Genomic DNA, 18,965 nt, shown 5'->3' with positions numbered 1-18,965 from the left:
TAACTACCCCAACAATAATCGGATAATGTTCCACTCAGGTGCAACTCTTTCCAGACCTTCCTCCTCTACGCTCCTTACAGGTGATGGGGGAGAAGAGGTTGTTTCAACCAATACTAAGTGACCCATCTTTTTTGGTGGCTCACTATGGTTTTGGCCAGCTTCTTAAGAGCCAGGAGGGCTCTTCTTTCAAGTACTCCCCCGAATCAACTCGCTTGAATTGTTAGCACGTTGTGTACACCGTTCAGTTGTGTTACATTTATGTTCGGGACTAGTCATCTCTTGGTGTGGTATGGTTGGCCTGTAATCATGTCATGTGATCTTTCCCTCTTGTCTCTTAACTTTGTGGCATCCATCTTTTCTCTGCTTTTCTTACCGTCTCCTGTTGTCTTTTCTCGGTAGTTCATGGGCATGAGAGTGCAGTGGGACAGATCTCTCCACTCATCCTCAGGTCTTTGTCTGTCATTGGGGGACAGTTGACGCTCTTTGGGCCACAGTTTGGGTGGCAGAGGAGACCTGCACTCTGTTACAAGCGGTGTCGTTCTGCAGCCTAGGTTGTTTGTTGTTTCTGACACAGTGGGGTATAATTCAGGAGTACCATTATTCTAGGTGTGTCAAATAGCTCTCCGTCCAATTAGTTGGGGAATCATGCTTTCACCGGCCTCAGAGGGAGGAGGCTTACAAGTTATTGTCCTATGTACCCTTTCTATAAAAAATCAGGAGGGAAATGTTCAGGCTCAGTAAAGAAGAGCCGGGTTCTCAAGAAATCCACTGGTTCCAATCCCTCTGCCTCCTCCAGAAATCAGACGACTGAAAATATGTTGGTCTTTATTGCTGGAAGTATTTGGTCTGTCACCAGGGAAGCCTGTTCACCTCCTCTGGTCCTGGGTTGCTTGTGTTCCAGTTCGGGATGGACTATTCTCATTGGAGCAGGATCAAGACTTTTATGCATATGGCTCGGTCCAAACTTGTCCTGGGTCCTGGGCTCACTGTGCCACTGGAATCAAGCTATCCTGGCTGAAGAGGGGTGAAACCCCGAAACCGGTCCTAGGATGCTTGTTTCCGGTCCAGGGAGGACCTGGCTTGGCAGTTTGGGCTGGACTGTTCCCATGAGGCACAGGGTGAAGACTGATTTGCATATGGCCAGGTCTATACTGGGGTGGCATGGTGAGCAAAAGAATGATGGATTTAACCCAGATCTCTTGATCGGAGGTGAATGTTTTGATTTGTTTTGCATTCCGTCCATCAATTGTGTGTCTTTTGCTTTCTCGCCCTACGTGCGCCAGGTATGCCCAGGCGTGGGTCCTGGGCTCACTGTGCCACTGGAATCAAGCTTCCCTGGCTGAAGAGGGGTGAAACCCCGAAACCGGTCCTAGGATGCTTGTTTCCGGTCCAGGGAGGACCTGGCTTGGCAGTTCAGGCTGGACTGTTCCCATGAGGCACAGGGTCAAGACTGATTTGCATATGGCCAGGTCTAACCTGGGGTGGCATGGTGAGCAAAAGAATGATGGATTTAACCCAGATCTCTTGATTGGGGTGAATGTTTTGATTTGTTTTGTATTCCGTTCATCAATTGTGTGTCTTTTGCTTTCTCGCACTAAGTGTGCCAGGTATGCCCAGACGTGGGTCCTGGGCTCACTGTGCCACTGGAATCAAGCTATACTGGCTGAAGAGGGGTGAAACCCTGAAACCGGTCCTAGGATGCTTGTTTCTGATCCAGGGAGGACCTGGCTTGGCAGTTCGGGCTGGACTGTTCCCATGAGGCACAGGGTCAAGACTGATTTGCATATGGCCAGGTGTAAACTGGGGTGGCATGGTGAGCAAAAGAATGATGGATTTAACCCAGATCTCTTGATTGGGGGTGAATGTTTTGATTTGTTTTGCATTCCGTCCACCAATTGTGTGTCTTTTCCTCTTCTTTTAGGGGCCCATGACAACGGATCAAAGTATAACTTAAAGTACATAAACCAAAGACACCAGATCAGCTCCACTGAACAGTTTGTTTCTTCAAAGCTCATCTTCTGGCAGCTGTCAGTTTGTAAAAAAAAAGAAAACATTAAAAATGCAATAGGTCTCGCCTTTCATTAAGTTAAAGCCATTTGCTTTGCTATACAATACCATTTGCAAAGCAAATGGCTTTAACATAATCAAAGACAAGACCTATTGCATTTTTAATGCGTGTTGTGGATCTCGTAGAGCATGGACAGGTGGGCAGTGGTCGCTTCTCAATACAAGAGTCAGGTAACATACTACTAGAGCTTGGGTTTAGCATAGGTTTGCTGGCAGCTATACACTTTCTGATCTATGTAGTAGATCATATATATCAACCATAGGAGTGAGGGTTGAATGACTGTGTGATACATGTATGAATACATCTTAACTGGAATTTTCCTTTTTAAAGACAAAATTACTTAATATATGAATGAATGAAGGAACCAAACCTTATAAAGCGCAGCTGCTGCACCAAAGTGGAGCATCCCGGGCTGTGCTGATATAGGGTGCAAAGTCCTAATTTCGCTAACTAACCAGAAAAATCACCGAATAACATAGGGTCGAATTACACTTCTCTAGATAGGTGAGTCTTTAAATGAACAATCACAAAAGAGTGGAGTCTAAAAAGCCTAAATCAATCAGAGGTCACTAGAATCAACTAATGACATGCTTCATCCTCAGGCTGGATCTCTAGACACCTAGGGGTCTATTAGCATGGCGGTCGGAAAATCACTCTGACCGCCATGGTAGCGGGAAAACACCGCCCGCCAGGACAGCGGGAAAACCGCTGGTCCAATTATTATGCTCCACAGTGGAAATCTGACCACGGCGGTGGGATGGCGGCGGTTAACATTGTGGTGGGCGGTGCTGCCAGCAGCACCGCCACGATGTCCAAACAAGCATGTCCTGCATGTCCCTACAGTGTGTTGAAGGCACTGCACAGTGCCTGCCACCTGGTACTGGGACATGTAGGGGATACCATGGGTACCCCCCCAATGCACCCACACACCCCACCAACACATTGGGGGTCCGCAATGGACCCCCGGAGACATTCTCCGCATGCCTTTCCATGGCGGTTCCACCGCCGCAGAAAGCTGGCTACCGCCGGCATCATAATCGTGCCGGCGGTGCTTGGCCCTGATCCCCCACAATTGTAGCGGTCCAGCTCCGCACACCAGGCAAGCAGGCAAACTGCAACCGGCGGAAAAGTGGCGGCCGGAAAATCACACCGCTGCGGTCACAACCACAACGCTAATCGGACCAGCGGTGTTCAGTGCTTCGATGGCGGGTGGATGTCCGCCGCCGGTCCGGTGGTTGCTACCGCCTGCCCGGCGGAGGACATCCGCCCTCCATCCTAATGGACCCCTTAGTGTGTCAGAGTGGGCTCAACCTCCAGAAGGAGTGAGCACTTCTAAATGTGAAGCTTAAAGGGTGTGTGATATCATTAAGAATACTTTCGGTTCCCCACTGACTTTAATAAATTCCTCGGCAATCCAGGAAAAATAAAAAACAAAGGATATAAACTGGGACTTAAACACTTTACCCTTAAATAACAGTCTACAGGTTTCAGCCATCTTGGCCCTGGAGTGTTGCGTGGCTTTCGCTAGGAGAATAGTCAGAATTCTGGAACAAAATATGAAAAAAACCACACAAATGACCTTATTCAAGGTCATAAATGCCAAAGCGGTGTGTTCAAACAATCTTAAGTGCACATCGCAATCTTATTAACCATGACTGTGTATAGACAGAATTTTACCCTACAAGAGGGAATGATACCAAGACACCTGTAAAACAGGGACAGCATGCATATCAAAGAATGTCTGACTAAATGCAAACACGCGGAAAGGATATGTTATCCCTAAATCAGGGCTCGACAAATCCACTCGCCCGCTCGCATTTGCGAGGGAGAATTGATGAGGACGGGCTATTTTTAGGTCCTACTCGCCCTTTCTGGCGAGTAGGAATACAAACTAACTTTTGTCCTCCGTCTTTGAAAACGGAGCAAAAGTGACAAGATAACAAGATTTAAAGGCATTTTTATTGCTCACAAAGGGAATGAGCAATAAAGATGCCTTTAAATCTTGTTATCTTGTCACTTTTGCTCCGTTTTCAGAGACGGAGGTCAAGTAGGTTGCAGTGAGGTCAAGGGGATTTTCCAAGGGACTAGACCTGCAGGACTAGTACAATTTTTCGGATTTTTCGAGCCCTGTAAATAAAGTGTTGTTCATGCAGATGATGAACAAGGGTACGATGAAGGTGGCAAAAACTGAGGAAATGTCAGTACCTCAATAGGGGGCTCGAAATTGCCCCATAGGGTAGCAATGTAAGAGGGCAGATCCTTTAGTCACACACTGCGGGCAAATGTAATGAAACAGACATAAGGCAAGTTGAGCAAATATGAAGGGAAAATTGACCAAATATATCCTTGACCTAAAGAGGGTAGCGTCCAACCCCCCTCCCGCCTCCCGAGATGTAGTCACTTACTTTGTCAAGGGTACCAGCCCAATTGTCCAACCTGTGGGTACCACCAAGCCCTTCATATTAAAGTTTTTAACACAGCCACAGAAGTTTTAAGGAGGTTCGGTTGGCATGTGCCAATAAGGAAACGTCCTCTACAAAGTGTCTACTCGTGCATCACGTTGTGTGTGTTATGGACAAGGCCGAGAGGTGTTCACAGGCATCGACAAAGGACACAATGTAATTTTTTTTGTTAAGAGAAAGACAGGAAAAAGCGGTACATGTGCCCATTTATTTAAACAGACCTACGGAGGTCAAAAAGGAATCAGTGTGGATCAAATGCAGATAAGCAGTCTAAACTTTATTGACAAGGGGGTTTAAAAATGTGGGTGCAGGAGTGCCTAAGACAAGCCAGTCTGCGCTCGTCCGTGCCCGAAAAGGACCAGGGGCCAGGACCCCTGTCAGTCTCAAGGGAAGCACTGCTGGTTATGGGTAAGATCCTTATGCATAAACATGCATTTTGTTGTAAGGTGCTACCAGGATTTACTGAGGGCCCATTCTCATGCCTCAACTGTGAGTGGGGGAAGCTGGGTGATGAAGGAGCTGTATGTAGAGGAAGAGTGCTGTTTGGCAGGATCTTCACTGAAATGTATCTATTTTAATGCAAGATCCCAACCTTTGTTTGGAAATCTGGTACTTTATAGTAGAAACCAAGCCCAATTTGGCCTTTGTTGTGAACGTAAGTAGCACTCAAGACGCTGTGAGTGAGAAACAGTGTCACAGGTGACAGAGAATCAACACTTGGCGGGCAACACCGCTCCGCCGTTAGCCCCTAACCGTCTCCCAACTCCCCGTTCAAACCATTCCACGTTATGAGTGACCACGAGACCTCAAGGGCGTGAGGTGTCCTCAAGCTCCTGTGGGCACGAGCTCATCATAACACATCCCGTTCAATTACAAAACAGAAAATTAAAGAGGAAAAAAAAAGAAAGAACCAGGAACAAGAGAAGCGAAAGAGCAGGTAAGCCAAGGAAAGAAGAGGAACCAAAATAAAAGTTTGAAGAGAAACAAGATGAAGAAAGACAAGCACATTAAAGATTAGGAAAATAATCCTTTAGATACTTGGGTGGTCTACAAACTCTACCAACCCTTGAGGTTGCACCATTCCCAAAATTAACATCAGTGGTGCTTCTTTCATTGATACAACTTGAAAAGACCAATCCCCCTGATGCAGCAGGGACTTGTTGACTTTGTCCACGCTGGCCAAACACCATATCATCCATGAACAAGTAGCCACCACAACTCTCTCTCTTTCCTCTCTTGAACAAACAACACCTCTTTGGTACAAAGCAACTCTACGCCGATTCCAGCATTCGCCATTCTCAAGAATGACATATAAGTCAAAAGCACGTAGAACTTTGTACGGTCCTTTGAATTTCGATAGACCCCTAGCCGTGCGCCCAGATTTGATCTTAACCCAGTCACCTTCTAACACACATGCCTTGGAGCACGCACACCTCAATTCCTCAGGATTAAGAAAACCATCTCCAAGTACCAGCTCTTTCAACCAGGAAAAAATCATCTTGCTTCCAGGAGGCTTGCCTCTCAATCTCAAAAGGTGGTTTGGAAGTAGCTTCCTGTATGGTTGTGCGATGGGCCCACACTAGGTCTTGCACAGCTTTCTTGACATCCAAACCTGAAGATATTGCCATTTGTATGGTACCCTTCACAGTTCTTTTGGCCCTCTTGAGCATGCCATTGCCCTGGGGATTGTATAAAGTGGTGCGATGGTGAATGATGCCATGTTTTTTGAGAAAAATACCATATCCTGGGAAAAAAGCTGAGTACCATTGTCAGTGATAAGGAGAGAAGGGGTACCTTCCTCCTGAAAAATTTTGTTAAGACTTACAATGGTGGAAATAGTGGCGATTCCCCTCAAAAACACAACCGAAAGCAACTTGGAAAACACATCCACCAAAACCAGGGCAAATTTACAATCTTCATCCAGGTCAGACATTGGGCCTATGAAGTCTATGCAAACACTATGCCAGGGTTTGCCAGGATTGGAGAGGCGACCCATGGCCACTTCCTTGCCTACCTTGAGTCTCTTCTCAGCTTCCTTGCAAACTTTGCAATTGACAACAAAATTCATAATATGACTATCCATGCCCGGCCACCGAAATTGAGCCTTGACACGGCGTTGTGTCAGACCCTGGCCAAGATGGCCCTCATGTGCCATTTGAATAATTTTGCTTCTCACACCAAAAGGAGGATCAAACCTGTCACACCTCATGAGTATTTTTTTTCCACAAGAAGACAATTCATCCAACAATTTAAGAAAAGGTAGCACAGGTATAGAGACACAACTGTCTCTTCTTCTGCCAGAAGAAACAAGGCACATTACTTCACCAAGAGTATCATCTCTAGACATTTCTGCATTCCAATCCTCCTGGGAAAATGCACCTGACCCATCAGACACCACATCCTCCACAGAAGCAACAGAACCATCATGTTGGTTTTCCGCCTGAGCACTATCTGTAGACAACCTAGATAAACAGTCAGCTTGTTTATTCTGCCAGCCAGGAATGTACTCAAGAACGTAACGATATTCTTGTAGCCTGGCCGCCAACCTGGCTAAGCATGCTAAACGTTTGCCAGCCCATCCAGGAGAAAGTATAGTGATGAGAGGTTTATGATCAGAATGTAATGAGAATTTAGCACCCCATACAAAATCGCAAAAAAACGTTTTCCACCCCCCACCCCCCACCCCCTCCCCTCCAAGCAGCGGCCAAGGCCTCCCTCTCAATTACTGAGTAGTTCGTTTCCGACTTGAACAGTGTCCTGGAAGCAAAGGGTACTGTCCTCTCCGTTCCGCAATGCTTTTGAGAGAGGACAGCACCCAAACCTGTATCACTTGCATTAACCCCTTCGGTGCTCATGACGGAACGGTTCCGTCATGAGCCACGGTTGAGCTGTGCTCATGACGGAACCGTTCCGTCATGACCACGCCCGCGCAAGATTCCGTCAGCACAGCGGCGGAATCTGCGCAGCATGGAAGGGGTTAACAGCTACTATTGGCTGTAATTTGACATCAAAAGGCGATAAGATGCCAGCATTGCAGATCTCTTTCTTGATGCTATCAAAACAATCTTGTTGTTCAGTTCCCCACACAAAACTTTGACCTTTTCTCAAAAGGGCTTGGAGATTCTCAGTCTTGCCAGCAAAACCTTTACAAACTTGACGTAGTATTCAATGAGACCCATAAAGGCTCTTATCTGATCTTTGTCAATGGGCCTTGGGGCTTGTTCAATGGCTCCGAGAAGGCTTAATTTGGGTTTAACACCTTCGAATGACAGTGTGTGACCTAAATGTTCAACACTTTCAGATAGAAATGAACACTTATCCTTGCGCAGGGTTATTCAAACATCAGCAATTCTCTGTAGGGTCTGATTTAAATATTGAATTGTGTTCTTGAACAGTTGCACCAAAGACCAGGATGTCATCATGGAAATACAATATGTTGGGTACACCCTAAAAATGTGAGACATCATACGTTGAAACACGCTGGCTGCTGACGAGAGACCAAAGTTTCTAGAGTTTTAATCTCTGTGCTCTAGAGCTGTTTTAATTATTTTTACCTGTATATGCTGCGCTCCACTTTGCACTTTACTTGGTGAGCACCCCTGCTCTGGGGACGCACTCTGCTCTTTCCTGGGCTCTCTGGTCCACCATGGGTTTCCTGTTTGTGCAGAGAGAGTCTCTCTTCTCTTTTTAGTGCTTTTTCGAGCCGGACACCTTGCGGAGGTAGTCTTGCACTTCTGGGTCTGGGGGCATTTAAATCCATGAGACCACAAGCGTGCAGCTGACAAGCGAAGCGGGTGCGCCGCTGGTGCGCCAAAGGCAAGCCCGTCTGCGCCTGGCCGGCGCCAGGGGCCAGGCATGCTACCCATTTTTTCCTGAGGATTGAGGACTCACAGGCTAAAACTTACTCTACGTTACAATTGCTTGAGCTGCGCCCCAATCCACATCATGAGGTGCAAAGAGAAGTGGGATCTCAATAAGGGGGATGCTTCACCCTGTTACCAGTGTAAATTAAGGCCGTTTAACAGTAGGGCTTCCCATCTTGAGTGCCTTAAAACGACGCAGGGGGTGGAAGACAAGATGCAGACCAAGATAATAGCGGAGAGCAGGCCTAATCCACTTTGTGGTGCGTTGCTGAACGCTCGCTCTATGATTAAACATAAAACTAAAGCTGCCTTGACAATTCAATCTCATAATCTAGACTGTCTATTGAATACTGAGACATGGGCCAGGAACTATTCAGGCCCTGACCTGGTAGATGCTGTCCCTCCGGGCTATACTATATTTAGACAAGACCACCCGGATAGAAGAGGAGGCTGCCTAGCCTTGGTGGCCAGGGACTCCCTCAGATGTACACTCAACGCTGTGGAGGCAGCTCCGGGCTCCACACTGGAAGCTGCCTCTTTTAGGATCAAACTGACCGAGAACTTTTGTTTTTCGGGCATTTTAGTTTATCGGCCTCCGGGCCTGCGAGCCAAATTTATGGAGACCTGGCGTAAAATCTTTGAACTTTCCGCTACCACTGCCACCTAGACAAAGACACAGTCCACCTTGTAGATCTTCTGTCTTCCATGGGGTTTGTGCAGCAGGTTCGTTCTCCCATTCACACAGCCGACCACACTCTGGATGGCATTTTTCATAATCACAATGACCTGGTGATTGAGACAGTCCAACCCCTCAGCTGGGTAGACCACTGCCTGGTTGAATTTAAAATCTCCCCCCCTGCTACCTACAGAAGGAATGAGGGTCCCCCCTCTAGGTACCGTCGCTGCAGGAAACTGAATAAGATCACAGCCACCAGCTGGGAGGCTGCCTTGGCCTTGACCCCTGGCGGGTGGCACAACACTCCCCACTACACAGCAGAGGGCCTCTAGGACTGGATCAACAGGGCTCTGGACACAGTTGCCCCTTTCAAAAACTGTATTATTAAAAGAACTAAAGCCTCCGCCCCATGGTTCTCGGATGAACTCACGGCCCTGAGGCATGAATGCCGTAGACAAGAACGCAAATGGCGCATTAACCCCTGCCCCCGGGAGAAAGCTAAGCAGCGCTTACTGCTACGGAACTACAAGGACGCCATCTTCCAGGCTAAATCCCGTTTCCTAACTGGCAAGATTATGTCAGCAGACAACTCCTCCAGTATGCTCTTCAAGGTAGATAAGGAAATTTCCGAACCTCCCCAGCAACAACGCACGATTCCCTCCCAAGATTTCTGCGAAAACGTAGCAAGCTATTTTCAAGAGAAAGTCCTGCAGATCTTCCACGAGTTTGCTCCTTCGATTGACAATGTGTCTGTCAGTGAGGAAACCAAGGAGGACAGTGTTGAACTGAGAACGGTGAAACCCCCACCGGTCATCAGGAAGAATGTTTCCTTCTCCCCTATCTCAAGTCAACAAATTAAAGATCTCCTCCTCGGCCTTAAATCCGGAGCGCCCTCCGATCCTTGCATGCCCTCCATTCTTAAACTGGCCCCAGATTTAGCAGCTAATTTCCTGTGCGAGGTATTCAATGGAATACTCGCGTCCGGCTGCTACCCAGCTCTCCGAAAGGAAGCAATTGTTCTCCCGCTCCTTAAGAAACCTAATGCCGATCCCCTGGAGCTTAAGAAGTCCATCCTATTTCCCTCCTTCCTGCCCCGGCAAAAATCCTGGAGAAATTCATTAATACTGAACTGATTAAGTATATTGACTCACAGGAAATCTTAGATTGCTCCCAGAATGGATTCCGTACAGAATCTACCCTCATTGCAGCTACTGACCGCATTCGGTTGCAGGTAGACCAAGGTCGATTTATCGGCAGCATTCAACACTGTCTCTCCAGTGAGCATGGTCCAACGCTTGCAGGAAGTGGGGGTCACAGGAAAAGCCTTGCAGCTTCTCCAGTCCTTTCTAACTGATAGAAAGCACACAGTTAGTTTTGGAGGTTTCAGAATAAAAGCTTTTGCTTTCCTATGTGGGGTACCTCAGGGCTCTTCGCTCAGCCCTACTCTTTTCAATCTATATGTGACCCCTCTGGCCGAACTGGTGACAACCTACGGATTTCAGGTGCTCTCCTACGCGGACGACACCCAAATCATTGTCTTTATCACCAATGACCTGCATTTAGTTGCAGAGAAGTTCAATACATGTACGTCAAACATCATGTGCTGGATGAAGGGCAATTCTCTAAAGATTAATACAGACAAGACTGAGGTACTAATTTTTGGACCACAGAACTCCACCTGGTCTAAGGCCTAGTGGCCAACAGAATGCGGGCCTCTTCCAGCCCCGGTAAAAACAGCTACAAATCTGGAGATAATCTTTGATGAGGGTCTGACTTTTGATGCCCAAGTCAATCGTACAGTTGGCACATGTTTCTATATTCTAAGAACCCTCAGAAAGGCTCTTCTACTCATTCCCTCTGAACTACATCGGCCCACTATCATCGCTCGGATTACCTTTCGTCTTGATTACTGTAACGCCCTATGCCTTAATATCACAGCTGCATCTTTGAACAAGCTCAAGGTGGTACAGAACGCAGCAGCAAGACTGATTCTAAACATTCCCAAACATCAGTCTGTCAGAGAAGGGATCCGTTCCTTACATTGGCTCCCTATCAGGGAGCGTATTTCATTCAAGGTCCTAAGTACAGTCTATAAGGCCATGCATAGCAATGGCTTACCTCAGCTTAAATCCTTGTTTCAACGGTATACTCCAGGGAGGACTTTGAGATCATCCATATGGTACAAACTGGTCTTGCCCTGATTTCGAAGATCCAGATGGGGTGGCCGCTCCTTTTCGGTGGCTGCTGCCAAGCTCTGTTTCACTACCCTCCGCCATTGCCAATGCAAGCTCTCTTCCTACTTTCAGGAAACTCCTGAAAAAATGGTTATTCCCCTCTTAATCTGCTGTTGCGCTTCTCTCCCTTACTGTGTCTGCCTAGCGCCTTGACACCTTCGGGTATAGTGCGCTTTACAAATACTATCCTATCCTAAATGGCATGCGGGTAAATTGAAAAGTCCCCTCTAGAGTGATGAAAACTGTGAGTGGTTTTGGGTCCGGGTGGAGCTTGATTTGATGGCATGCACTCTTAAGGTCCGATTTTGAAAAAAATGTACCACCCTTTAATAACATGACAAGTTCATTGATATTTGGCAGTGGGAAGGTGTCTGCCACGATATTCGGATTGAGCGACCTCAAGTCCAAGCACAATCTCAGGCGGCCATCTGCCTTGCGTGCGATAACAACTCAGAGGCCTCAACTGGTTCAATAATTCCCTCTTTAAGCATATCCTCCAATAATGCTTTAACACCTTCTCTTACAACAACAGGAACCCTTCTAAGTTTGTGCTGTACAGAGTTAGCATTTTTCTTTAACACAATCTTGTGTACCTAACCTTTAAGGAGACCTAGGGCCAGATGTACCACGGTCTTTGCATGCGCAAACGGGTTTGCGAACCCATTTATGCATGCAAAAACCAATAGGGGTATGTACCATTCCAAAATAGCGAGTCGCAATTTATTTGTGACTCGCAATTTTGGAATTGCGAGACACTATTAGTAAGGGGCGTTCCCTTCCTAATAGCGAGCGCAATCCCATGTACAAATGTTTTGCATTGCGGTCGCAAAACACTCGCAAATTACCACCCTCTTCAAGAGGGTGGTAATGGGGTCGCAAAAGGGAAGGGGTCCCCAAGGGACCCCTTCCCCTGTACATATGCAGGGGAAAATATTTTTTAAGGGCAGTCAGTGGTCCCAGGGACCACTACCTGCCCTTAAAAAATGAAACAAAAACGTTTCATTTTTTTCTTTTTTAAATGCCGCCCGTTTTCTTTTAGGGAAAACGGCCTGCATTTTTTTTTTTAAATGCTTTATTTAAAAGCAGTCCCAGACATGGTGGTCTGCTGAGCCCAGCAGGCCACCATACCTGGGAGGACCTGCGATTCCAAATGGGGGTCGCAAATTGGGAGAGGCTCATTAATATTCATGAGCCTCTCAATTTGCAACCCCCTTGGGAATCGATAACAGTGTGAAATACACTGTTGTACATAGGAATTAGCTCCTCGCAAATTGGTCGTACGTCTGGCCCCTAGTTTCTCATTAAACACATGCTTGAAGGAATTCAAAATATTCTCAAGAGAATCATCATCAACAACCATGACTTGTATGGGAGCCCTTGGATCAATTTTAATGTGTAAATCAAATTGGTGAACCCAACCGAGAATGGCAGGTCCACTTTCTGAAACATAGACTTTCCCAGAAACCGATCTCCCTCCAAACTCAATCTGAGATAACATAAACCCCAAGATGTCAATTGTTTCCCCTTGATATCCAGAGGGTGTGATATCCTTGGGTTACAAAACGTTACCTCCACACAAGCGTGTGAATAATGTTTTGTGGACAATCGTGTATTTGGAACCAGTGTCTCTCATGAGTGACACTTCTTTACCATTGACCTTAAACAACGCCTTGGGTCTGTTGTGTCTGGGTGGATCATCCTCACCATCTTCAGGCACACATCCATCAACACATAAAAGCCTGTCAGGAATTTCAATCAGTTGAGCATCATCTTCAGTTACACAAGCCACTTTACCCCTTTGAGTCAACCTACACATCTTTGCGAAGTGACCAAAAAGACCACACCTCAAACATGCCTTATTCTGTGCAAAACAAAACTTAGAATCTGAACTATGGCTGACCCTGCCACAACGATTGCAACACTTGTTGGAAACAGGAGGAGGTAGGGACTTCCCCTTTGAACAAAATGTTTACCTTGAGAGTTACTGGGTTGAGAGGATTTATTCACAGCACCCACCTCAGAAACATCCACTTTCTGATCAGTCTTCTCTAAGGGGCATATGTATGAAAGCAAAAATTAGTCGCAAACGCTGCGAATCGCAAAAAACAGCGTTTGCGACTGATTTTTCGCTATTTCATATGTATGACACACTTCCAAACTGAAAAATAAGAAATCGCTAAATTAGCGATTTCTTAGGCTGCGAAACAAGAAAACTGCGAATTTCCTAGCGAATACCTAATTTGCGATTCCTTAGCGTTGCGAATATCGCTAACAAGAAATCGCTAGCTAAGAAATCGCAAACACATGTATGAAAAAATCGCAAATTGCGATTTCACGAAATTCGCTAATTAAGAAATCGCTATTAACACCAATTGCTTGCAGGTGGTAAACTGGTGCAAGGTACAAAAACCAGCCCACAATGCAACAAACACACCCACAATGGCTGCAATGTACGTGATAGCCAGGAGGCTGCGTATTCGGGCCCTTGCACACAGGAGAATGAGACAGGAACGTATCTTCAGGCTGCGCATCACCCTGTTACAGAACACTGACGAGGAGATCTATGACAAGTACAGACTGCACCCACAGACCATAATGGACCTGATTGAGGAGCTGAAACCCCACTTGGAGCACCCTACTCGCAGGACACAAACAATTCCCACACATGTGCAGGTCCTGTGCTCCCTGCACCTCCTCGCGTCAGGGAGTTTTCAACGGGTCATAGCGGAGGTTGGTGGTGTGTCACAGAGTGCACTTTCGCGCTTCTTCCATGCCTTCCTAGATGCAATGCTACTGAGGCTCCCACATCACATTTACTTCCCCACCACCCAACAGGCATTACAACAAACGATACTGGACTTCTACCAGATTGCACGTTTCCCCCACGTCATCGGCTGCATTGACGGGACCCATGTGGCCATCACACCCCCAGCAGAAACTGAATATGTCTACAGGAATCGGAAATGCTACCATTCCCTCAACATACAGATTGTGTGCAACGCTAAGTATCACATCACCGACATCGTAGCCAAATACCCCGGCAGTACACATGACTCCTTCATCTTCCGACACAGCGGAATACACAGACGTCTGAGTGCTGGAGAGTTTGGGGAGGGGTACCTGCTCGGTAAATACATTGCACACATCAATACATCCACTACATCAGTTGAGGGGGGGGACATTGACTCACCTATTGTGTTTTTTACCATGCAGGTGACAGTGCCTATGCAGTGCGCGACTTCATCCTGACCCCATACCTGGATCCTGCAAATGCAAGTGAGAGGAGCTACAACAGGGCACACAGATCTACACGCTGTGTAATTGAGCGAACCTTCGGAATCCTGAAGAGCCGCTTCCGGTGCCTGCATAAGAGTGGAGGCGCACTGCAATACAGCCCTGAGACCTGCTGTAAAATCGTGTCAAGCTGTGCAATGCTACATAACATGGCAATGAGGAAAGGCACCACAATTGATGTGACCGATACAGACACTTCGGATGACGAGCGCCCTGCTCCCCCTGCCAGACCAGCACCAGGAGTTGGGGCAGCTGCTGGACGCCAGAGACGGACTGAGATCACACAAAACTACTTTTAGGTGAGTATGGAGGAAATGAGACGACAAAGCCTGATGATGTGTCAAGTGTTTAATCACACTTCACATGCAAGAAATAGTAATTGTCCCCAGCACATGTTGTACACACAGTGCAGAGAAGGCACAAGAAATAGGGCAAACAGCCTTTTGCGGGTTAATGCACCCGTGTTGCAGTCAGTGTCCCCGCAGATGATCACCTCCGTCGGTGACGTCCAGGGTGGTTGACCCCCATGGTGCGCCCTTGGCCTGCTACCTGTCTGCCACTGCGGCGTCTTTCACCTGGCAAGGTTGGAGTGATGCTGCTGCGACTCGATGTGTCCTCACTCTCAGCAGAGGCCATTAGTGCGCTGCCACCTGCATTGGCTGTCTGCAGCTGTTCCACAGCAGTGGTCACCTGCGCCAGCCCTCGCGCTATGTCCTGGCAGCAATGTGCCATGTCCACCTGCATGGTTACGCTTCTGCGTGTGAGTGCGCTGGTGGTAGTGCAGAGGCGGTTGACTGCCTTGGTATAATTGTGTAGCCGTGCATTGGCACGTCGTCCAGCCCTGTCATTGGCAGCTTGGGTGTCCCTCAAAGTGGCACAGAGCTCTCGTATTGCCGCTACCATGTTGCGATTGTCCTGATGTAGGCGGCCTAGCTGGCGATTAATTGACCGCATTGCCTTGCTTTGCAGGCGCTGTTCCTGCAACATGCACTGTTCCAAGCCGGAGAACACGGTGCCTTCTCCTTCTGTTGCAGTGCTGCTCCTGGGCCTTGACCTGGAAATGGCCTGTTCCCTTTGCCTTGGTGTTGGTGCGTCATGACGGGGCATGTCTGTCACACCCTGACTCCCCTCTCTCCTGTCGGTGTCATCGCCTGTTGCTGGGACTTCATCCTCAAATGGAGGCAGTGGGGGCACATGTGCGCGCTTCCTGCGCTGAATTGGCTGCTGCTCTGTCTCATCGCTGGAGTCCGCAGGGTCTGCAGGCTCCTCTCCCTCAGCGCTGTCTTCTTGTGGCATGGCGTGTGCTGTGGATGTAAAGGGGACTATATGAGTTTGTGTTACTGTCTGCATGTGGCACTCAATAAAGTTACAAATCTTTGACGGCTAATCTCTGACACATTTCTATTCAATGATCCCCAAAACACATATGTTGCATTTACTTGTGATGGTGTCATGGACACACAGTCAGACACAGTACTACGAGTACCATGATGCATTGCTGGGTGTGCTGTAAGACCTGGGCTGGATTGGCATGTTGGGAGTTAACTATGCGCATTTGGGGGAGTGTGCAAGGGATGGGGAGGAGTGCAGGGTGATTTGGCATGCATCTTACCTTGTCTGCTGGATGAGGGGTCGGAGCTGTCGATTGCAGCCACACCACCAACGCTCTCAGGCAGGAGGGTTGACTCCACAAGCTCCTCATGGGGGGTTGGCTGCTCTGCAGTGGATGGTCCTCCTCCAGTCTGACTGGCATCCTTGAGTCTGGCTGCCACCCTCTCCTTGGACCTCTGGCGCATATCATACCACCGCTTGCGCAGCTCCTCGATGGTGCGTGTGGTGACTCCAACAGCATTCACCTTGCTCTGTATTTCCAGCCAGATTTTCCTCTTCCTGGCCTCTGGGACTTTGAGTGCCTTCTTCCCAAACAGGAGCTCATGGCTGCAGACCATCTCCTCAATGAGGACCTCCTGCTCCTTTTCTGAAAACTTGTGTTTTCTCTTTCTTTTTTCTGCATCTTTGCCCTGCTGGTTTTGTTTGGGATCCATTGCTGGTTGCTGTCTCCAGGAAAGCCTCCTCACACTCCACAAGCAGCCTCTGGGTGTGGCTCAGGTGAGCAGGTGCAGGCAATCACTACAGTTTCCTGTTTGTGATGTCATCAGCCTGCACCAGGCTTGCAGATTCCCGTTTTTGCGATTTCTTATTTAGCGAATTTCGCTATTAAGAAATCGCAATACGGGATTCTGCGAATTATTTGCGATATTTAAGGAATCGCAAATGATTAGCGATTAATTTTATACATCCCGTTTAGCGAATCTGATTTTGCGAATCGCAAATTCTCGCAATTTGAGATTCGCTAAAGGGGAGTTTGATACATATGCCCCTAATTCCTTCATGCACAAATTGGACTGTTCTAAAACTGTGGCTATACTTATAGCATATTTGAGACTGGGATTTTTGGCAGCCCATAACCTGTCTTGGATTTCATTACAAGACCGGAGGCTACATTATGCATTAATCCTTTAATGCAGTCACAGACAGCCGCACTACATCACAAAGAAACAAACAGTTCTAGAATGTAGTGACCAGGATACAAGTAGCATGAGACGCAAACAGACTGCCTCTTTTAAATGCGGCTCACAGACAGATAAGTAACATTTATACCTTTCTTATTACTATTGCCCTTAAGACTTTGTTTGCTCTTAAAGAAGAAAAGGAAAGACCTTCCTTCATCTTATGTGCCCTCCGTTTTCGATGCGGAACATTGTGCCAATTTCTCTCATGTTTTATGTTCGTCCCAAATACCACACCGCTTGCGCAACCGATTAGGGGCTCTACCCCCCCTTTTTCCCCTAACCCCCCTCCCATCGACTTCCTATTGAGGTTGTCGTCCTTCCTGCACCCGCATTTGTACTTTATTACACTTATTTATTTTAAATAGATAAGCCTGTCTCCGTTACCTTGCTTGTCTTTCCCTTTCTTTACCCGCTGCAACGCGCTCGATCGCGTATATCCTAAGGGAGCACTTTTGGATATTTATTCCCTATTTTTTGACCGGAGCACGATGAAACGACGCGCTCGCGCACACCAAAGCGAGCGCGTCGCTACTTTGAGGAATGCACCTTAAGGACGGTGCACGCTCACAAGCCTGTATCTTAGGCTCTTTCATCTAATTCCGTCGACTCCCCTGGCAACAGCTGATCTCGAGCGAGAGGTTCAGTTACTCCGCTCAGATCAGCTGCTGCCAAAAAACGATCTTTACCCAGTTCAAGGGAAACACTCGCAAATAACAAGGAAATCAATTCAAATTCCAGCAATAATTATTAACTATTATTTCTCCAACTTTGCCTCCTCCAAAACAAAAAAATATATAAAAAAAAAAAAAAAGGGGAGATTCAATATCAATCCAATTATTTAATTACATAGATAAAACTTAAAAATAATAATAATTCTTTAGTATTCAACTTACCTTACCCCTTACTAGCAATGTCAGACCTTGAATCGGACGATGCTACCGCCAGTTCACCCCTCCACAATAATGATTCCTTCAAAAAATTCCTACAAAATGAAATGCGATACTGCATGCTATCTACCTTTAAAGAAGTGAGGTCTTCCAAAAGACCTCTCCCCTCTGGTCACGATGACTCCACCTACGACACCTTAACTCAAGGAAAAAAGAATAAAAAATCAAAATACTGCGAACATCCTGATGATTACAGCACAAGAGGTCGTAGCACCTCAGTCGACCTAGCAGGTCCTAGCACCTCATCTATGTTGGGAGGCCTTCGCGCCTCAAATGAGAACGGTGCCCCTCGCGGCATAAATTTGATGGGTGCCCCTAGCGGCACAACCCGTTATGACGGGAAGAATGATGCAGACTCTGATTCAGAGGAAGAAAATTTCCACAACCCCTACGATGAATTTGTTTTGGATCTTGACGACCCAAACCAAGATCTTGATAATTTTGGCAAAGGAGAATCCCCCTCTTCTTCCGATAACATCATACTCAATCCGTTAGGAGAAGAAATGTTCTCTCCCCTAACTATTTCCCACCCTAACAGCTCAAAGTGGTTCCCTCAGGAACACGTCTCTAAATTTATTAGGAGATGGCTAAGGAACTCTCTGGAAAGAGAAACTAGAAATACTCTCAGATCAGAGTGCCCGAGACCCACAATTCATGACAAGGTCTCTCAAACCCCCAACCTCTACCCCGACCTAATAAAATTCCTATTTAAACTGGGAAAATACCCTAGAAGAGGCCTGGAGAGAGCACTCAAGGGCTGCCAAGACCACCTCCTTGACGTGCTCGGCCCCCTCACCAGGATCCTAGACCTAGCAGAGGAGTCACACATTTCAAATACGCCTCTCGAT

The 18,965-nt window shown here is 47.2% G+C and overlaps 1 protein-coding gene across 6 annotated transcripts in view; it reads right to left on the bottom strand.

Moving 5' to 3' along the window:
- The window catches only part of LOC146799910 (uncharacterized), an 86,647-nt gene that overhangs the window by 56,925 nt on the left and 10,757 nt on the right, over positions 1–18,965 (bottom strand). For 2 of the 6 annotated variants that reach the window (XM_085620845.1, XM_085620844.1), the window contains one exon: positions 14,931–15,901. The exons of the other annotated variants lie outside the window; for them this stretch is intronic. In XM_085620845.1, the coding sequence (XP_085476971.1) occupies positions 15,087–15,901 (815 nt within the window). In that variant the 3' untranslated portion in view covers positions 14,931–15,086. Of the gene's footprint in view, positions 1–14,930; positions 15,902–18,965 lie in introns of those variants that run through there. 6 annotated transcript variants of the gene reach the window in all.

This window comes from Triturus cristatus, chromosome 8 (genome assembly GCF_964204655.1).
Source record: "Triturus cristatus chromosome 8, aTriCri1.1, whole genome shotgun sequence".
NCBI lineage: Eukaryota > Metazoa > Chordata > Amphibia > Caudata > Salamandridae > Triturus > Triturus cristatus.
Note: the sequence above shows the minus strand (reverse complement) of the source record. Positions and strands in the feature narration are given on the sequence as shown.